The sequence below is a fragment of the Leguminivora glycinivorella genome, chromosome 5, assembly GCF_023078275.1.
Source record: "Leguminivora glycinivorella isolate SPB_JAAS2020 chromosome 5, LegGlyc_1.1, whole genome shotgun sequence".
NCBI lineage: Eukaryota > Metazoa > Arthropoda > Insecta > Lepidoptera > Tortricidae > Leguminivora > Leguminivora glycinivorella.
Window position 1 is genome coordinate 14,056,911 of NC_062975.1, and position 16,616 is coordinate 14,073,526.

Genomic DNA, 16,616 nt, shown 5'->3' on the forward strand with positions numbered 1-16,616 from the left:
ATACTGAATACGAAGAGCGTTGTATTGTTTCTGCGTATAGCACGCCCACAAACTAGCAGTGTAAAAGGTAGTGCAAAATGCTCTAAAAAGAGTCTTTTTAACCTCAATGGAGCAACTAACAAATCTGCGGGCCACCATATTCGCTCTAACACACAACGCTCTCCGTTCTCTCTCAATGTCAGCATCGTCCTTCAAGTCAGAGGTTACTATGTGCCCAGGGTCAAACAGATTTTAATGTATGGGTAATTGGTTATATCTCTCCTGTGGACATTACAAAAGTTAAGAAAATCTAGTGCTAATTTTAAGACGACATTCTAATGACGGGAAACATTTTTTTAGTTCTTGACACTCAAATACGAAAAACGGGATACGAATGTACCAGAGTCGTTAACTTTTATAATATTGTCCACAGAAGTGACGTTTTTACTAAATCTTTTTGACCCCCCAAGATATTTAAAACGATCCACTCTATTAAGAGAAACTCCGTTTAACTTAATAGGCGGTACTGGTGGTAGTTCTTTTCCTCTGACTTGAAAGACCATGCACTCACTTTTCTTAACGTTATATGACAAACCGTGGCTAAGAGCGTATTTCTCACACAGATTTATCAGCTTCGCCAGACCACAAGGAGAGGCGCTCAGCAGCACCATATCATCTGCATAGCTTATGTTATTCAGACAGGTATCGCCAATGTGGCATCCGATATTAGTGCTGCTGAGCTCCTCTATAAGTGCGTTGACATACAGGTTAAAGAGCTTAGGCGATGTCACCCCGCCCTGCCTAACCCCGCACTCCAACCTGTAAGACTCCGAATAGGCGCTCGACCACCGTACTACGTTCCTCTGGTTAAGGTACCAATATTTAAACACTCTACAAAGTTCAGTCGGCATTTTAGTGTTTTCTAACTTCCGCCAGAGAATGTCGTAGTTGACGAGGTCAAACGCCTTCGATAAGTCGAGGAAACATGCATAAATGTTAGTGCCTCTCGCCGTATAATGCTTGACAGTCTCCTTAAGACACAATATGGCAGTTTCTGTAGAGAGTCCAGGCCTGAAGCCAAATTGGTTTTGATGTATGTCAAGGTACTTGTCTAATTGTATACCAAGAAGACTGTCCAGCACTTTCGCTATCACTGTCGCTAGCGAGATCGGCCTATAGTTACTTACGTCACTTACATCACCACCCTTATCCTTGACAATTGGTACTACCACAGTCCTCATCATTGCCTCAGGTAAATACGCGTGACTAACGCAGAGGTTATACAACAAAGCGAGTACTCTCGGCAAGTGAGGGCCTGCATTCCTGAGGTGTTCAATACTTAGGCCATCGTGTCCAGGAGATTTCCCACGCGACATAGATTTTAAAACCGCTGCAACATCTTTCGCTGTAAATCTAATTTCAATCTCCTGATCACTCAGCTCATCCTTCGGTACTGAACACATCAATTTTAAGGGTGATGATACAGTAAAATGTTTTTTAAAAAGACTGGCTATACGACTATGGTCACTAATGCCCTCAATACTCGCAGGAAGGCCCGGTTTACTGTTCAGATTCCTCGTGGCTTTCCAGAACCCTCGAAAGTCACGCTTAGAATGATGAGATGCAAGAATGTCCATCTTAATCTGGTCAGCATGTTTTTGACACCATTTTAGCTTTGCTTTAAAAATACCACGGCTTCTCTGCATCTCATCATAATAATATCCTGACTCTGGTCTCCCATACCAATTCCACAACCTGAACTTCTCCCGGGCGTCCCTGTGAGCCTCGCTTACATGAACATTCCAACCAATAACAGTTTTCCTTTTATGCGATCGTTTTTGCGAATATGTCTTGGTGGCGGCATCGCATAAAATACTAGTTATACCTACATATAACTCATCAATCAGTTTTTTATGTCCAGCCTCATAACAGTGACTATTACAACATTTCCTAAACTCACACGGAAAATCAATGCTAGAAAGACTCTTCTGACAAATCTGAGTATATAACCTAATTTGTTCAGGCTTCCTCTCTCCCCATCTCACTCTGTCAGTCATCGGTTTGTCGTTACAACTATACGTGCTAACTTTTCCTATATCTAGGTTACAGTCTATACAAAGAGGAAAATGATCAGACCACAGAACGTCATATTGAATGCTAATATTACTAACAGTTCTCATAGCGCGCTTTGTAGTTAGGACGTGGTCTAACCACCTTTTAGACCCATTTGCCTCACTAATAAAAGTATAGGTTCCCGAGGTTAATCCCAACAAGTCAATATCCGCACACGCCCAGTCCTGCTCGCAACAAAAGTCCATCATCTCCGTATAGAAAAGTTCATTAGGGTGCGCGTTAAGATCACCCAAAATATATGCTAATTCAACGTCCTCGTTATTTATAATTGCACTCACCCACTGGTGAGTGATTTCTCAGACTGCCTATCACTATAGGCAGTCTGTGAAATCCACTAAGTTAGCCACTTTGTCCGTCGGCATGTACACGCTACACACTATAAATGATTTACCAGCGATACTAATACGAACGGCACACACTCGCGGGTTGTCACACCTTACTACGGAAACATTAGTGAATACACTTTTATTCCATAGAAGCGCCACTCCTCCGTACGGACGGCCGCGCAGGATGCCACTTTCTGTATCCATAGCGGACGTACCTGTGTAACCAAACGTATCATCTATATCGGCCAAGTAGGTGATTTCGTCGTTTCTCAACCATGTTTCTTGCAGCGCAATTATATCCGAACTTTTACATAATTGCCGAATTGCCTCCACGGACCTCTTAACATTCTTGCAGTTAAAGCTAACTAAATGAAGACTACTGGCCATTTAATAAAATACTCGGGCCGTCTGCAGCTCTGCTCGTATACTTCGATCGAAAGTTTGTAAACCTTCTGAATATAATATTCTCGGGCCAAAGTTGGCTATCTAAAAACATAGGTAACTTGCTTTCAGGCACAAAAAATTTATATGCATCATAATGTTTTTCTTTACTTGATGTAATTTTTTCCAGATTTATATGTACGCGCGTTTGCGCAAGTATGTACTCTGCTATATCTTGTGCTGTAGCGCAAACTTCGCTGAATAATTAGATTAAATTAATGTTATTTTTTCAACAAAATACTTTTATAGAAAAGTGTTTTATTCTAAATAAAGGTACTCCTTTTTAGGGTTCCGTAGTCAACTAGGAACCCTTATAGTTTCGCCATGTCTGTCTGTCCGTCCGTCCGTCCGTCCGTCCGTCCGTCCGTCCGTCCGTCCGTCCGTCCGTCCGTCCGTCCGTCCGCGGATAATCTCAGTAACCGTTAGCACTAAAAAGCTGAAATTTGGTACCAATATGTATATCAATCACGCCAACAAAGTGCAAAAATAAAAAATGGAAAAAAATGTTTTATTAGGGTACCGCCCCTACATGTAAAGTGGGGGCTGATATTTTTTTCATTCCAACCCCAACGTGTGATATATTGTTGGATAGGTATTTAAAAATAAATAAGGGTTTACTAAGATCGTTTTTTGATAATATTAATATTTTCGGAAATAATCGCTCCTAAAGGAAAAAAAGTGCGTCCCCCCCCCCCCTCTAACTTTTGAACCATATGTTTAAAAAATATGAAAAAAATCACAAAAGTAGAACTTTATAAAGACTTTCTAGGAAAATTGTTTTGAACTTGATAGGTTAAGTAGTTTTTGAGAAAAATACGGAAAACTACGGAACCCTACACTGAGCGTGGCCCGACACGCTCTTGGCCGGTTTTTGGTTTGTTTACAGGAAGCTAGTAATAGAAGTTTTTACTGTGCAATGCGTAGAACACATATTAGAGAAGAACTTAAATAAATAAAATATTAAAAAATGAACAAACTTTTTTTTATTTATTATCTTTTTTTCCGATGTTCACAAAAGCATCCAAAAAGGGTTTTACTTTTATGTTCCGATACAGTTTTTGTGTGTCGAAAAAATAATAAATTATGCGAGTCATATCCATATTAATATTTAAATCGCTACCTGAAATCCGCTCTCTAATAATTATAGAGTTATCAGTCAAGATTTTCGAATGCAGCGCCATATATTATTAAGTTACGACAACTTTTCATGTGACTTTCCATGCCTGAGGGTTCCTTATAGAACATAAAGCATGCGGACCCTTTAGACATGGAACGCCACATATCTATGGCGGGATTATTGAATAGGTTTGATGTTTTCATTCACCAACCAGTCACCTAAATAACTATTTCAACACGAATTTATTTGCAAAATAGATGACATTTTTAAAATTTAACTACACATAAATATAATTAACCATAAGAATAAGAATAAGAATAAGAATAATTTATTTGCTTTAAACAATACCAATTACACGGGTGTTAATGCGATAGGTGGTAAGTTTCATGTTTAACCATTAATGGTATGCAAACTATTGTATGTACACAAACTATATATATATACCAAAAACTTATAAGAATATCATGCAAATTTATACATTATTCAATTTTATACATTTCATTCATTTAAAATATAAAGTCATACAAGGTTAATTAAGTATTTTTCATGTCCAAAAACTCTTTTGTGCTATAAAACTTAATTTTTTTTTTAAGCCATTCATGCAACTGTCGTTTGAATGCAGTAATATTTAATTGTTTCAATTCGTTTGGTAAGGTGTTATATACATATTAAGACACATAATCATACAACAATTTTTAAATTATGTTTTTAACTAGTAACATTAATCTTGGATGTTCATCGGGTAATAGTCTGTCCGGGTTACGGAAAAACTAACGAGCGTGGATAATCGGCTTTGCTAATCTTGGATGTTCATCGGCTTTCTGGATGGCTAAATAAATCTTTGTGTTTATGAACAAACATGCACATTTCACAAATATATAGAGAAGGAAGTGGTAACAAACCAAGCCTTTCAAAAAGTGGTCTGCAAGATTCACCTGGTCGCACCCCGTTTAATGCTCGAATGCATTTTTTTTGCGCAACAAAAGCTCTATTAAAGTCTGTGCTATTACCCCATATTATTAGGCCATAACGCAAAACTGACTCTACGTACGCATGATAGCAGGATAATGCCGTTTTAGCATCAGTAACTCTACGGAGTTGTTTGAGTGCGAACACATATTTATTTATTCGGCTAGTAACGTTCTCCAATTGTGCCCTCCAGTCCAGATTCTCATCTAGAGTTATTCCTAGGAATTTTGTCTGCGTCACATTTTCTATGCTAGGAACTTGCAAATTAACATTTAAATTCGGATTTATTGATTTATTAAAATTTATATATTTAGATTTATCTAGATTTATTTTTAAATTATTCTAATTAAGCCAGTATTTTACTTTATCGATCGTATTATTAATGTCTTGTTCGTGGTCATTAATTATACAAATTTCTTTATCAGAAGTGACAATCATAGATATGTCATCAGCAAATAAAATGTAACTGTGATTCGTTATGTCAGTGATGTCATTAATGTAGAGCAAAAATAATATCGGCCCTAAAACACTTCCCTGTGGGACTCCGCTTGGGTTATGTCTATATCCAGATGAGTAGTTAGTCATCTCGTCATTTTCACTTTTCCTTGTAATCTGGACGCATTGATTCCTATTTTTTAAATATGACTCTATCCCCAACAGTGGCCTCCATGATTAAATTTCATTTAATTAAATTACATGTCCGTCTTTGGGTCACAGGTTTACATATGTGTACCAAATTTTAAGTAAATCGGTTCAGTAGTTTCGGAGAAAATTGGCTGTGACAGACGGACAGACAGACGCACGAGTGATCCTATAAGGGTTCCGTTTTAACTCTTTGAGGGACGGAACCCTAAAAACAGAGATTGATGCCCTCCGATGCCTCCTGAAGTAACAATCGTCGATCACGCTCAGTGGCGAACGGAACACCGTCAGACCAATATGGAAGAGCGATAGACATAACTACGACACGCTTCGGAGCGCGTACGATTGTCACTTCAGCTGCAGCTGGCAGGTTTAAGCTTTATAAGACGAATATAGTACTAATATGTAGGTCCGTACCTCTAGGAAGAGTAGAAAGGTTACCTACACACCTACACAACACACCTTGTTTTTATTGAATTCCGTTAACTTCGGAAATTATAGGAAACAGAATAGCATAGTTAATTTACGTAACTTTTATCTGAAAAACACCATACACCCGCGATAGATGTTACATCAATTGCTGTTAAGAAACAGGCTTTGTGTGTTCGATATGCGATTGACATGTCATGCATAGTTTTGACACTTACTTTACTAGTGTCAGTTAATTGCAAAGCCCGTTTCTCAATCAGCAATTTAAGAAACATCTTTCGCAGGTGTATGGGTTTTTTAGAAAAAAATACTAATTTAAGAACACTAATTATTAATTCTGTTTCCTATAATGAACCTAACTATATGCCGAAGTTAACGGAATTGAATAAAAACACGGGGTATACTACAATACAAGCTTAAGCTACGTTGCTAAATCACTATGTCTTAGCTACAATAGTTATTTGTTATACAAGGGGGCAAAGTTGTATTTTAACGCCGAGTGTGGAATTGAAAAACGAGCAAGAGAAAGGATTCTATAGTTGAACCACGAGCGAAGCGAGTGGTTCGAGAATAGAATCCTGAACTTGCGAGTTTTTTAACACACGAGAAGTAAAATACATTTGCACCCGAATGTAACACAAAACTTTTCCCCTCACTATAGCGAGGAAACTACAACACAAAAAAATGCGTTTATCACTGCTTCCAGTAGTTCCACAGGTGGTAAATCATCTTTATTACTAGATTCACCTACTTTTATCAATTTTAAAGCAGTTAATTTGACTTTATTCAAGGTCAAATTACTTTACCCACTAGTGGATAAAATGCGTTTTTACCCGCTGGTATTAAAGGACAAAACACGTGTTTCCGAGCTAGTGAGGGGAAATAGTTATTTGTTTTACAAGGGGGCAAAGTAGTTGTTTAACCGCACGTGCCAATATTGATACCCGAGCTAGCGAAAGATTCCAATATTGAACCGCGAGCGTAGCGAGTGGTTCAAAAAGTGGAATCTTGAGCGTTGCGAGGGTTTCAAGGCACGAAGGTTAAACAAACTTTGCCACCGAGTGAAACACAAAATTTTTCACCACACCAACGCGAACAAAATACTAACTATAAAACATCAAATTAAATCCATCAATTTATTCAATATTTATGATTCAAAATCATCATTTATAGCAAAATACACATTTATAGGTAAATTATACCAGCCAGCTAAAATACATCAAGTTAAAATTTGTATGTAATTACTTTGCACTCTCGTGGATAAAATGCAATTTTGCTATCTGTTTTCGAATAGCAAAGTAAGCCTTTAACAGTTGGTGTGGTGAAATAGTTATTTGTTATACAAGGGGGCAAAGTTGTATTTTAACGCCGAGTGTGGAATTGAAAAACGAGCAAGAGAAAGGATTCTATAGTTGAACCACGAGCGAAGCGAGTGGTTCGAGAATAGAATCCTGAACTTGCGAGTTTTTTAACACACGAGAAGTAAAATACATTTGCACCCGAATGTAACACAAAACTTTTCCCCTCACTATAGCGAGGAAACTACAACACAAAAAAATGCGTTTATCACTGCTTCCAGTAGTTCCACAGGTGGTAAATCATCTTTATTACTAGATTCACCTACTTTTATCAATTTTAAAGCAGTTAATTTGACTTTATTCAAGGTCAAATTACTTTACCCACTAGTGGATAAAATGCGTTTTTACCCGCTGGTATTAAAGGACAAAACACGTGTTTCCGAGCTAGTGAGGGGAAAAAGATATTTTCCTGTAACATATAAGGCCCTTTCCAATTTCCAGTGAAAAACTCTATGACCCAACGATGATATCACATTGAGTGTCCCCAAAGATAATATCTACACGAGTAGGTATTAAGTAGGTACTTAATTCCAACGGTGGCTTAGTTTATTACGAATTAAACTGTCGCACACTTGATTCAGTTAGTAGCGACATTAAAAACCTCATTAGTGGCTGACGGTCAGCGTTTTACCGTGAGAACTTTCGTAATAAGCTGGGGTCACACAACCTGGGTGTACAGGATACCAGTCGTTTGCACTGTAGCGAACGAAACCACACCCACACCTAATCTGGGTGCGTGGCCAAATGCACAAACGCTTACGCTAAATATATTATCTGTCCCTCTCACTCTTCAGAATTGACGCGACAAAGCCAGACTGCTTTTCGATAGGCGCGGCGTTAACGATTTTAATTTCGGCTAGACCGGCTAGCCGATTTTTGAACGTTTTTAGGGTAGGTACGATTTCGTCAAAACCTGTGAAAAATGGCGAAGACTAACTTTGAAAAACGAATGCTTTAAATTGATAATTTTATTGGTACAATATTGACTTCCTACTTGTTAAGTCTATTACTAGTAGAATTTAAATGGCTAGAACCCACTGGTGAGTATTGAAAGAATTCATTAGGGCCACAGGGAAGCGTTTAGCTCAGCCGGGGCACGTTTTGTGTTTTTATTTTTTTAGGGTTCCGAACCAAAAAGGTACGGAACCCTTATGGTGCGACTCTGTCCGTCTGTCACATTGTTAAATATCTCGAGAACTACTTATGCTATCGATATGAAATTTGGAATAGTTATAAACATTGTGAACCTCTACAAGTTAAAAGTTTTTTTTTTAATTAATTAATATAAATGATAGAAAATGGCCAAAATGAAAGGGGGAAAACTGAAAATTTCAAGTAACTAGGTCAAGTGGGGTATCGTTAGAAAGAGCTCAAATTGAACATATCAAAACTACTTTTTATAATTTTTTGATTGTGGAAAAAAAATGTCTTTTGAAGGAAAATGTATAAAAAAATACCGTTCCCCCCCCTTATCTCCGAAGTTTACCAACATAAATTTATGAAATTTTCACCAAACATGGCTATTGTAATGAATATTACAGGAAAAATAAAATCGTACACGTATCTTGAAAACTTTTTATTTTATTTATAAAAAACCTTTCAGATTTACATTTTCAATTTCAACACCCTTGCGGTTGTTTATTGTACCTGTATTTTTTAACAAAATAACAATGAAATTACCTGCTTTCAAATAGAGGCAAAATGGTTAAAATCGGTTCACGCAATAAACAATTATTCCATAAAAATCATCTTCCATACTAGCTCGCGCGCATCAGTTTACTCAGTTTGCCGATAGATGTCACTGTACGTTGAACGCTCATTTCCTACATCGCGTTTTTCCTGATATAATGAGGTTGGTTCAGGCGCCTCCTTGCGACATGTCGTAATTCGTAAACTATTGAAGTCGAATAGTCTTGATTTTATTTGGACGTTGTCTAACAATAAAATTGTATATTAAAATATTACTTGTTATGTGGGAAATTGAGTCTTGAGGGATTTAGTCAAATCTGTAGAGTTCTATGAATAACATTTTGATGATTCAACTATTGAAAGTTTGTACGGAACCCTCGGTGAGCGAGTCCGACTCGCACTTGACCGGTTTTTCTTTTTGTTCATACATGTAGCGCCCTCCACACTCACGCACGGCGACATACTCTCGCGACAATCATGTGCTAGCCCTACAGAAAGTATAACGAATTCAAAATGTCCACAGTATCAAAATGACCACAATATTAAAATGAAATATGTACCTAATATCAAAATGACTAAATTATTGAAACTTCATTATAAAAATTATCTGAATAAATATCTTAAATCTAGGTATAACTTATGTTACGTAAAGTAAGCGTTGTTTATTTATTTTTTTCTTAAGAAAACTGCATACATTTTACAATTTTTGTATTATTAGGTACAGGTATAACAACACCGTTATTTGGATGGTTGGCAGGGTCGGGATGTTTGGTGGCATTAGGGTGAACAAAGGACATACAATGAAGTCCTGTTTATATAATTTTTAACCACACCAACTGGCAAAGGCTTACTTTGCTATTCGAAAACAGATAGCAAAATTGCATTTTATCTACAAGTGCAAAGTAATTTCATACAAATTTTAACCTGATGTCTTAAGCTAGATGGTATAGTTTACCTATAAATGATGATTTTGAATCATAAATAAATTGATGGATTTGATTTGATGTTTTATAGTCAGTATTTTGTTCATGTTGGTGTGGTGAAAAATTTTCTCTTTCAAGTATCAATAGAGCTTTTTTTGTGGTGAAAAGGGAATTTTTAAAGTCTTTGCAAAGCAAATTTTAGTAACAGTGTTATTTTTATGTAGTAGCTACCTTGGTTCCTCTTTATATTAAATTAAAAAAAAAAACAGATCATTTGTATGCATACATATATTTTATTTTATTTCATGTGGGCTCATCAAACATATTGCAATAAGCATCACAATCATCATTTTGCACATAAGATGTGAAGTAGTTCCCATCTGTAGCATTGTAGTCATACTTCACACAAATACAATAATATGTGCTTTTGCCACAGCCTCTGCACTTTCCCTTGTGCTTCTGTATCACTTCTTCATCAAACTCACAAGTCAGAAACTCATCCAGATTACAAGTATAATTTGTACTTTCTGGAATGTTCAAGTTTTCATACAGAAAATCATCAACTGCATCAAAAGTATTGAGCAAATTGAATACTGGTTTTTGTGTTTTAGTCAATATTTTCTCTAGCATAAAAACTAAATGATGATGATAGCATTGAAATGTTATCTTATCTCTGTTCTGATTTTTCAAATCTATCCACATACTGACACAGTCTAGTGGGGTGCGTGTGGCTCCACTGAATAAAGCTGGATTTGATAATATTCCACTGGCAGCCATTACTCCATTGCAATGGACCACTTCAAACAATTCATCTGCATCTTCTAAAGTCTTAATTCCTCCATTAGCTATGACCGGCACATTGACAGATGCACAGACTTCCCTTAACGCAGGTTTGTCTATACTATCCCCAGATTTCTGTGTTGGAGTCCTTCCATGAACTGTAAGAAAATCAACTCCACATTTCTCAAGTTGCTGACACATATCTATTGTCTTCTTCAAATCTTTTAATATTCTTATTTTAACTGACATGCTGAAATTTTCAGGCAGTCTATTTTTGACTTCTCTCACTATGTTGTGAACTAGCTCCGGTTTGGAGAGTAATGCGCAGCCGTAGCCGTCCTTCATGGCCCAACGCTGAGGACATCCACAGTTTAAATCCACCCCATCTGTGTGTGGATATAGTAAAGTGGCAGCATCCACAAAGTCATTCGAATTATTGGCAGCAAACTGAGCGATAACTGGAGTGTCGCTGAACGTGGTGGCAAATTCGCTGGAACGCGCCTTCTCGTTTTGGCAGAAGGAATCTGCTAATATCATCGGCGTGAAGCATAAGTCCACTCCATAACTAGAAAAAAGTATTAGAAGATTAAGCATATGAAACATGGCCTGCGAATAATAAAGAATTTATTTTTAGTGAATAACGAGAAAGAATGTTACAAGTAATAAAAGGTTTTCGCTTACTTTTTCACTAAAGTTCTAAACTGAACTTTGCTGTATCGTACCATTGGCGCGCAGACTTTAACATACGTATTCGACTGTGTAGCTTCACTGAACATATCCCTGATATTTGTTTTAGGTTTCATCTTGCTTTTTTTTATTAAAATTATATTAAATTATGGTCAGAATAACCTTAATATTGTTTTTACTTGTTATAGTATGATTCACAGTTGCTCTCATACCAACACACATGGTCACATGCTATGCTGCGCTGCACGTCAACGTCACAAAGTTGTCATTGTCATAGATTTAGAATTATTAAACTAGATTGTGGAATCAAATTTTTTGCCATACTAAATTGAACCTTATCACTGAGATGGAAACAAAGACCTTTACAGGGGACAGCTCAATCACATTTTTTGCCATACGAAATTAAACCTTATTACTGAAACAGAAAGTCGATCGTATCAGACTAACGAAAACGGTCCACATGAGAGGGCATTGTTTGGGCTGGTGTCCCTCTCGCACGTGTTGCCAGTGTTAATGAGGTTCCCATATTAGTAGTATTTTTATCTGTATATTACCTGACTTTATAACTTCTTATTTTATTTTAATGTTATATTCAAACTAGGGTTTCGATATATTTCAAAAAAATTGAAAATAATTATAATGTAATTATTTGATGCCAGTAAATCAAAGATTTGTATAATTAAAAAATACTTTCAATTGGGTGTTAGTAGATTTAGTAGTAACTTTGAAAATTAACTGGTATCCCCAATTTATGACAGTGATGACGTCACTGAATAATGTTGACATTGTCAGCAAGTGCGAGAGGGACACCAGCCCAAACAATTACCTCTCATGTGGACACACTTTTTGACCTAACTAAACAATCTAGTTTAATAATTCTAAATCTATGGATGGAAAGGTGATCGTATCAGCAGGGTTAGCACATGATTGCCGCGAGAATATGTCGCCGCGAGACAGACTACCCGTCCTTATGTCATTAATACAGTTAGAAGAAGACGTGTGATTTATCTCGTGGTGACATACTCTCGCGGCAATCATGTGCTAAGCCTACTGACTAGCGAAAACGGTCCACATGAGAGGGCATTGTTTGGGCTGGTGTCCCTCTCGCACGTGTAGCCAGTGTTAAAGAGGTTACCATAGTAGTAGTATTTTTATCTGTATATTACCTGACTTTATAACTTCTTATATTATTTTTGTGTTATATTCAAACTAGGGTTTCGATAGATTTCAAAGAATTGGAAAATAATTATAATGTAATTATTTTGATGCCAATAACTCAAAGATTTGTATAATTAAAAAATATTTTCAAATGGGTATTAGTAGATTTGGTAGTAACTTTGAAAATTGACTGGTATCCCCAATCTATGACAGTGATGACGTCACTGAATAATGTTGACATTGTCAGTAAGTGCGAGAGGGACACCAGCCCAAACAATGACCTCTCATGTGGACACACTTTTTGACCTAACTACTCGTTCTGGTTTAACTGTAATTCTGTGGTCATTGTATTGTCAATCAGTAATGCATTCTAATATCGTATCCAACGAGCATTCATACCATTACAATAACTAAATTAATTACTAATCATTGTGTAACAATTCAAAAATATCATTGGTTGAAAGCAATATAATTCAATAGGTCAGTATAAAACATCTCTTATTTAATTTTAGTCAGTTACTTGAAAATTATTTTCATTAATATTTTATCAAAGTAATTATAATGTAGTATCTGAACGAAATTTTAACCTCTTTTCTCCTCCTCGGATGGTTTTGACAGCTGTCACAAAATACAGTACATATATGTCAACATAGAATGTTTCTGTTTCTTGGTTAGATTAGATTACGCTAAGATTATACATTATAAAGTGTTAAACATGACTTAAATACGGAGCTTTAAAGTAGGAAAATTATAACTACGGTATTAATATGGAAAAGGAAGAACGACTTCAACGAATAAAAGTTATGTATTAATGATACTCATTATCACATTGAGGTTACCAAGAACAATCTGTATATGAGAGCCAGAATAATCTGCAAAAAATTAGCGGTACGCTGAAGTGGAGAATAAACTAATATTATTTGGAAATTACAGCTGGTGCATTTTTGGCGACTGTTGCGGGCATTTCTGCATTTGTAGGATTTGGAACCACTTTAGCAGCAGCAAAAAAAGCAGATCCCAAATACTTCAATAAAGGTAAATCATTATAAAGTTCTTAATTTCAAGTAAATCTCGCCATAACATAAACGGTAACCGACAAAGTGGGAGGTCTTACTAAACACACTCACATTTCATGTTTGAATTACAGGTGTACATGCCAGTGCTGAATTAGCAGATGCTGGGGCCATCCTTGCTCTCCGGGCCCTGGGCTGGGGCACACTCTATGCAGTAGCTGGAACATCTTGTCTATGTTACGGAATATGGAAACTTTCTGGTGCTAAAGATGTAAGTTTCATGCATATTAGAAATGCCTTGATTATATACATTTTTTAAGCTTTAGAAGACTCGTAGACATTTGACAAATGTTATTAACTTCTCGTATGCCAGAATGCGGACACAGTATAAAACCAGTAATAAATCTTCTAACAATTGTACGCCGTACGGTACATATACCTACTACAACTTATAATTCTTATGATGTAGTGGATAACTAAAACTTAGTTAAAACAACTCTGAACTCTTCTTAACTCTTAAACTACGGTTATTTAACTTTTTTACAGAACAATTGTGTTTACATTTTGACGCATTTTTAGTAGTTCTTTAGAAAGCTACTAAAATAGGAGCTTATTATCCAATGGAATACGTAAGATCTTCATTAGTTATTCACTTTGTTTATTCGGTAAATATTAATGCAATGCAACCGAATTATTCGGCCGAATACGAACATTGAAAAACTTGCCGAATATGCAGAATACCGAATATTCGGCCCATCTCTAATTGATAATTACTATCAATTGTTCAATCACGTGCTTTCGAACGCAGTCGCCGCTGCCGGAGATTAACTACTGAGGCGTCCTTATACTGTGACGCGGATCCGCATACGAGGAAACCATATGAAAAAATAATCGCGGCATACGAGAGGTTAAAACTGTGCTTATTTCTAATATTATAGTCATTGTAATTCTCAAGGACATAGTGTTGTGCCACGTCACACAACTTACTGCTATTCTCATTAAAAATTGTGCTAACTTGCTAAGCAAGTTAGAATACATCACATACAATAATTATGTATCCTACAAATTTGTTTATTTGAAAATGATCTAAGTAACTTTGTCTATGTAATATTAACCTTTAAATTTCCTTTTTACAGCTAAAGGATTTCAGAATAAAGATGGGAAACATGCTGCCAGTTCTACCAAAGAATAACCCTCCACAATCCAGAACAGAGTTCAGTGGGCTTAATGACTTGATGACATATTTAGCAGAAGATTATGGGAAGAAAAAATAAGTCTTGTGATTTACATGTACATAGAAATATATTAATAAAATGATTTAGCTGGTTATATCTTGTTTTATAATAAACTCCTTCTTGTAAGCAGGGCCTTGGTTGCAGCTTGCTTTGCAAGTATACACAACCAGCACTCCCCAGTCCACACTGTTGATGTCTAAGCCAACATTTATGAAGTTTAGAAGCTGTGGCATGATCTGTAACAAGAGTCAGACATAAATGTTATGGAACTTAACCCTTTGACTACCAAAGTTATCACTTAAACATGGGAATAAAGCCCAACTATCAATCTCCATGCATTCTCACAAGCTTCATGTAGTGTTAAAAATAGTATTGATTTATACCCTACCTGAAATTCAAATTGTCTTTCTCCATTGCAATATTCACAGTTTTCAACATCCATAACACAGTTCTCAGCGTTGCCTGTAATCCACAGTGGAGTGCCGCCCCTGTCATATCTCAGAACCTGCTCTGGATGTCTTGCCACTCTCTTGTTAAACTTGTTGAAGACTTTATCGTCTGGCACTTCTCTTCCAACATACTGTTCAAGTTCAGTTTCACTCACATTGGACAATGTACCGGCTTTCTTTTCTTTTATCATTTCGTTAAGTTTTGCCATTTCTCTGTTCTCATCAACATTTGTTGGATTTTCTTCATCTTCTTCATCTACTATAAGTTCCCATTCTTTATATAGATTATTTTTTCCCGCTTCTGTTACTGTGAAGTAATTATCAGGGACTTCTTCTGTCTGAAATAATAAAAATGTACTAAAATGAAGTATGTCAACAACTCGCCTCTTTTAATAACTATTTATTTGGATGTTTCCTATAAATTACCTGCAAAGTGGGGCAAAGTTGCTTATGACCATTCTGCCAATCAAGTACTTGATGTTTGCGACTGCAATAATAAGTTTTTTTACATTTTGAGCAATGTGAAGGAGCTCTGAGTCCACATAACTCACACAGTTTAGGCCATTTGTCCATGCCAAATACCTGAAAAAGTAATTTTCCTTTAGTAAGTAGAATCAGGATGTAAATTACAGAATTACTTGGCATATTCATAAAACTTACTTCGTTCTCATCAACTTTATAGGGCTCATAAGAATAGAATTTATTTCTTCGTGGTAATTGGCAGCGAAATGCTACTAAGTTTTCTGCAGTGTTTATTTGACAGCAGGATCCATTTTTACAAATAAACACAAAAATTGTGCGATGAAAACCGTCGTCGGATTCTTCATACGGAGCGTAGACCTGTAAACATGGTTACTATAAGAAAAATCAATAGGAAAGGTAGACTGGAAAAAATATTATGATCTTGGTATTAGCAGCACTTCTTTTGGTATTTTATATTCTCATACTCACTTGACATATCATAACAAGGGGATCACCACATTTCTTGCAGGTTAAATCTTTAGGATGAGGGATATTTTCAAGATCTAACCATGCAGGTTTCCCTCCAATTTTACTCGGGAAGAATCTTGGATGCAGAAGCCAACTACTCTTCTCCTCCAGTGTCCCTATATCCACTTTGGTTACCGACATTACAAATCCAGAATGTTTCGGATTTCACAAGGAATCTTATCTAAAGTAGTTGGAAAATATTAACTTCTTGAACAATGTAATGCACATAGGCGACAAGTGTGGAGTTTTTAACTGTCAAGTTGTCAACTGTCACAGCTAAACGTCAAAAAATGTTTTT

At 36.4% G+C, this 16,616-nt stretch overlaps 3 protein-coding genes across 3 annotated transcripts; 1 reads left to right on the forward strand and 2 right to left on the reverse strand.

Annotated features, from left to right (window-relative positions):
• Positions 1-10,284: 10,284 nt before the first annotated feature.
• LOC125226436 (tRNA-dihydrouridine(20a/20b) synthase [NAD(P)+]-like) lies at positions 10,285-11,695 on the reverse strand. Its single transcript, XM_048130418.1, has 2 exons — positions 11,468-11,695; positions 10,285-11,351 (listed from the first exon to the last, which is right to left on the reverse strand). Exons 1-2 carry the CDS (start codon positions 11,587-11,589, stop codon positions 10,310-10,312), a joined length of 1,164 nt encoding a protein of 387 aa, XP_047986375.1. The 5' UTR covers positions 11,590-11,695; the 3' UTR covers positions 10,285-10,309.
• A 1,583-nt stretch (positions 11,696-13,278) lies between these two features.
• LOC125226305 (transmembrane protein 242) lies at positions 13,279-14,973 on the forward strand. Its single transcript, XM_048130245.1, has 4 exons — positions 13,279-13,432; positions 13,565-13,666; positions 13,779-13,915; positions 14,781-14,973. The coding sequence occupies exons 1-4, from the start codon at positions 13,399-13,401 to the stop codon at positions 14,916-14,918; spliced, it is 411 nt and encodes a 136-aa protein (XP_047986202.1). The 5' UTR covers positions 13,279-13,398; the 3' UTR covers positions 14,919-14,973.
• LOC125226304 (programmed cell death protein 2) lies at positions 14,922-16,552 on the reverse strand. Its single transcript, XM_048130244.1, has 5 exons — positions 16,280-16,552; positions 15,989-16,168; positions 15,755-15,910; positions 15,268-15,666; positions 14,922-15,115 (listed from the first exon to the last, which is right to left on the reverse strand). The coding sequence occupies exons 1-5, from the start codon at positions 16,457-16,459 to the stop codon at positions 14,963-14,965; spliced, it is 1,068 nt and encodes a 355-aa protein (XP_047986201.1). The 5' UTR covers positions 16,460-16,552; the 3' UTR covers positions 14,922-14,962.
• Between the last annotated feature and the right edge of the window lie 64 nt (positions 16,553-16,616).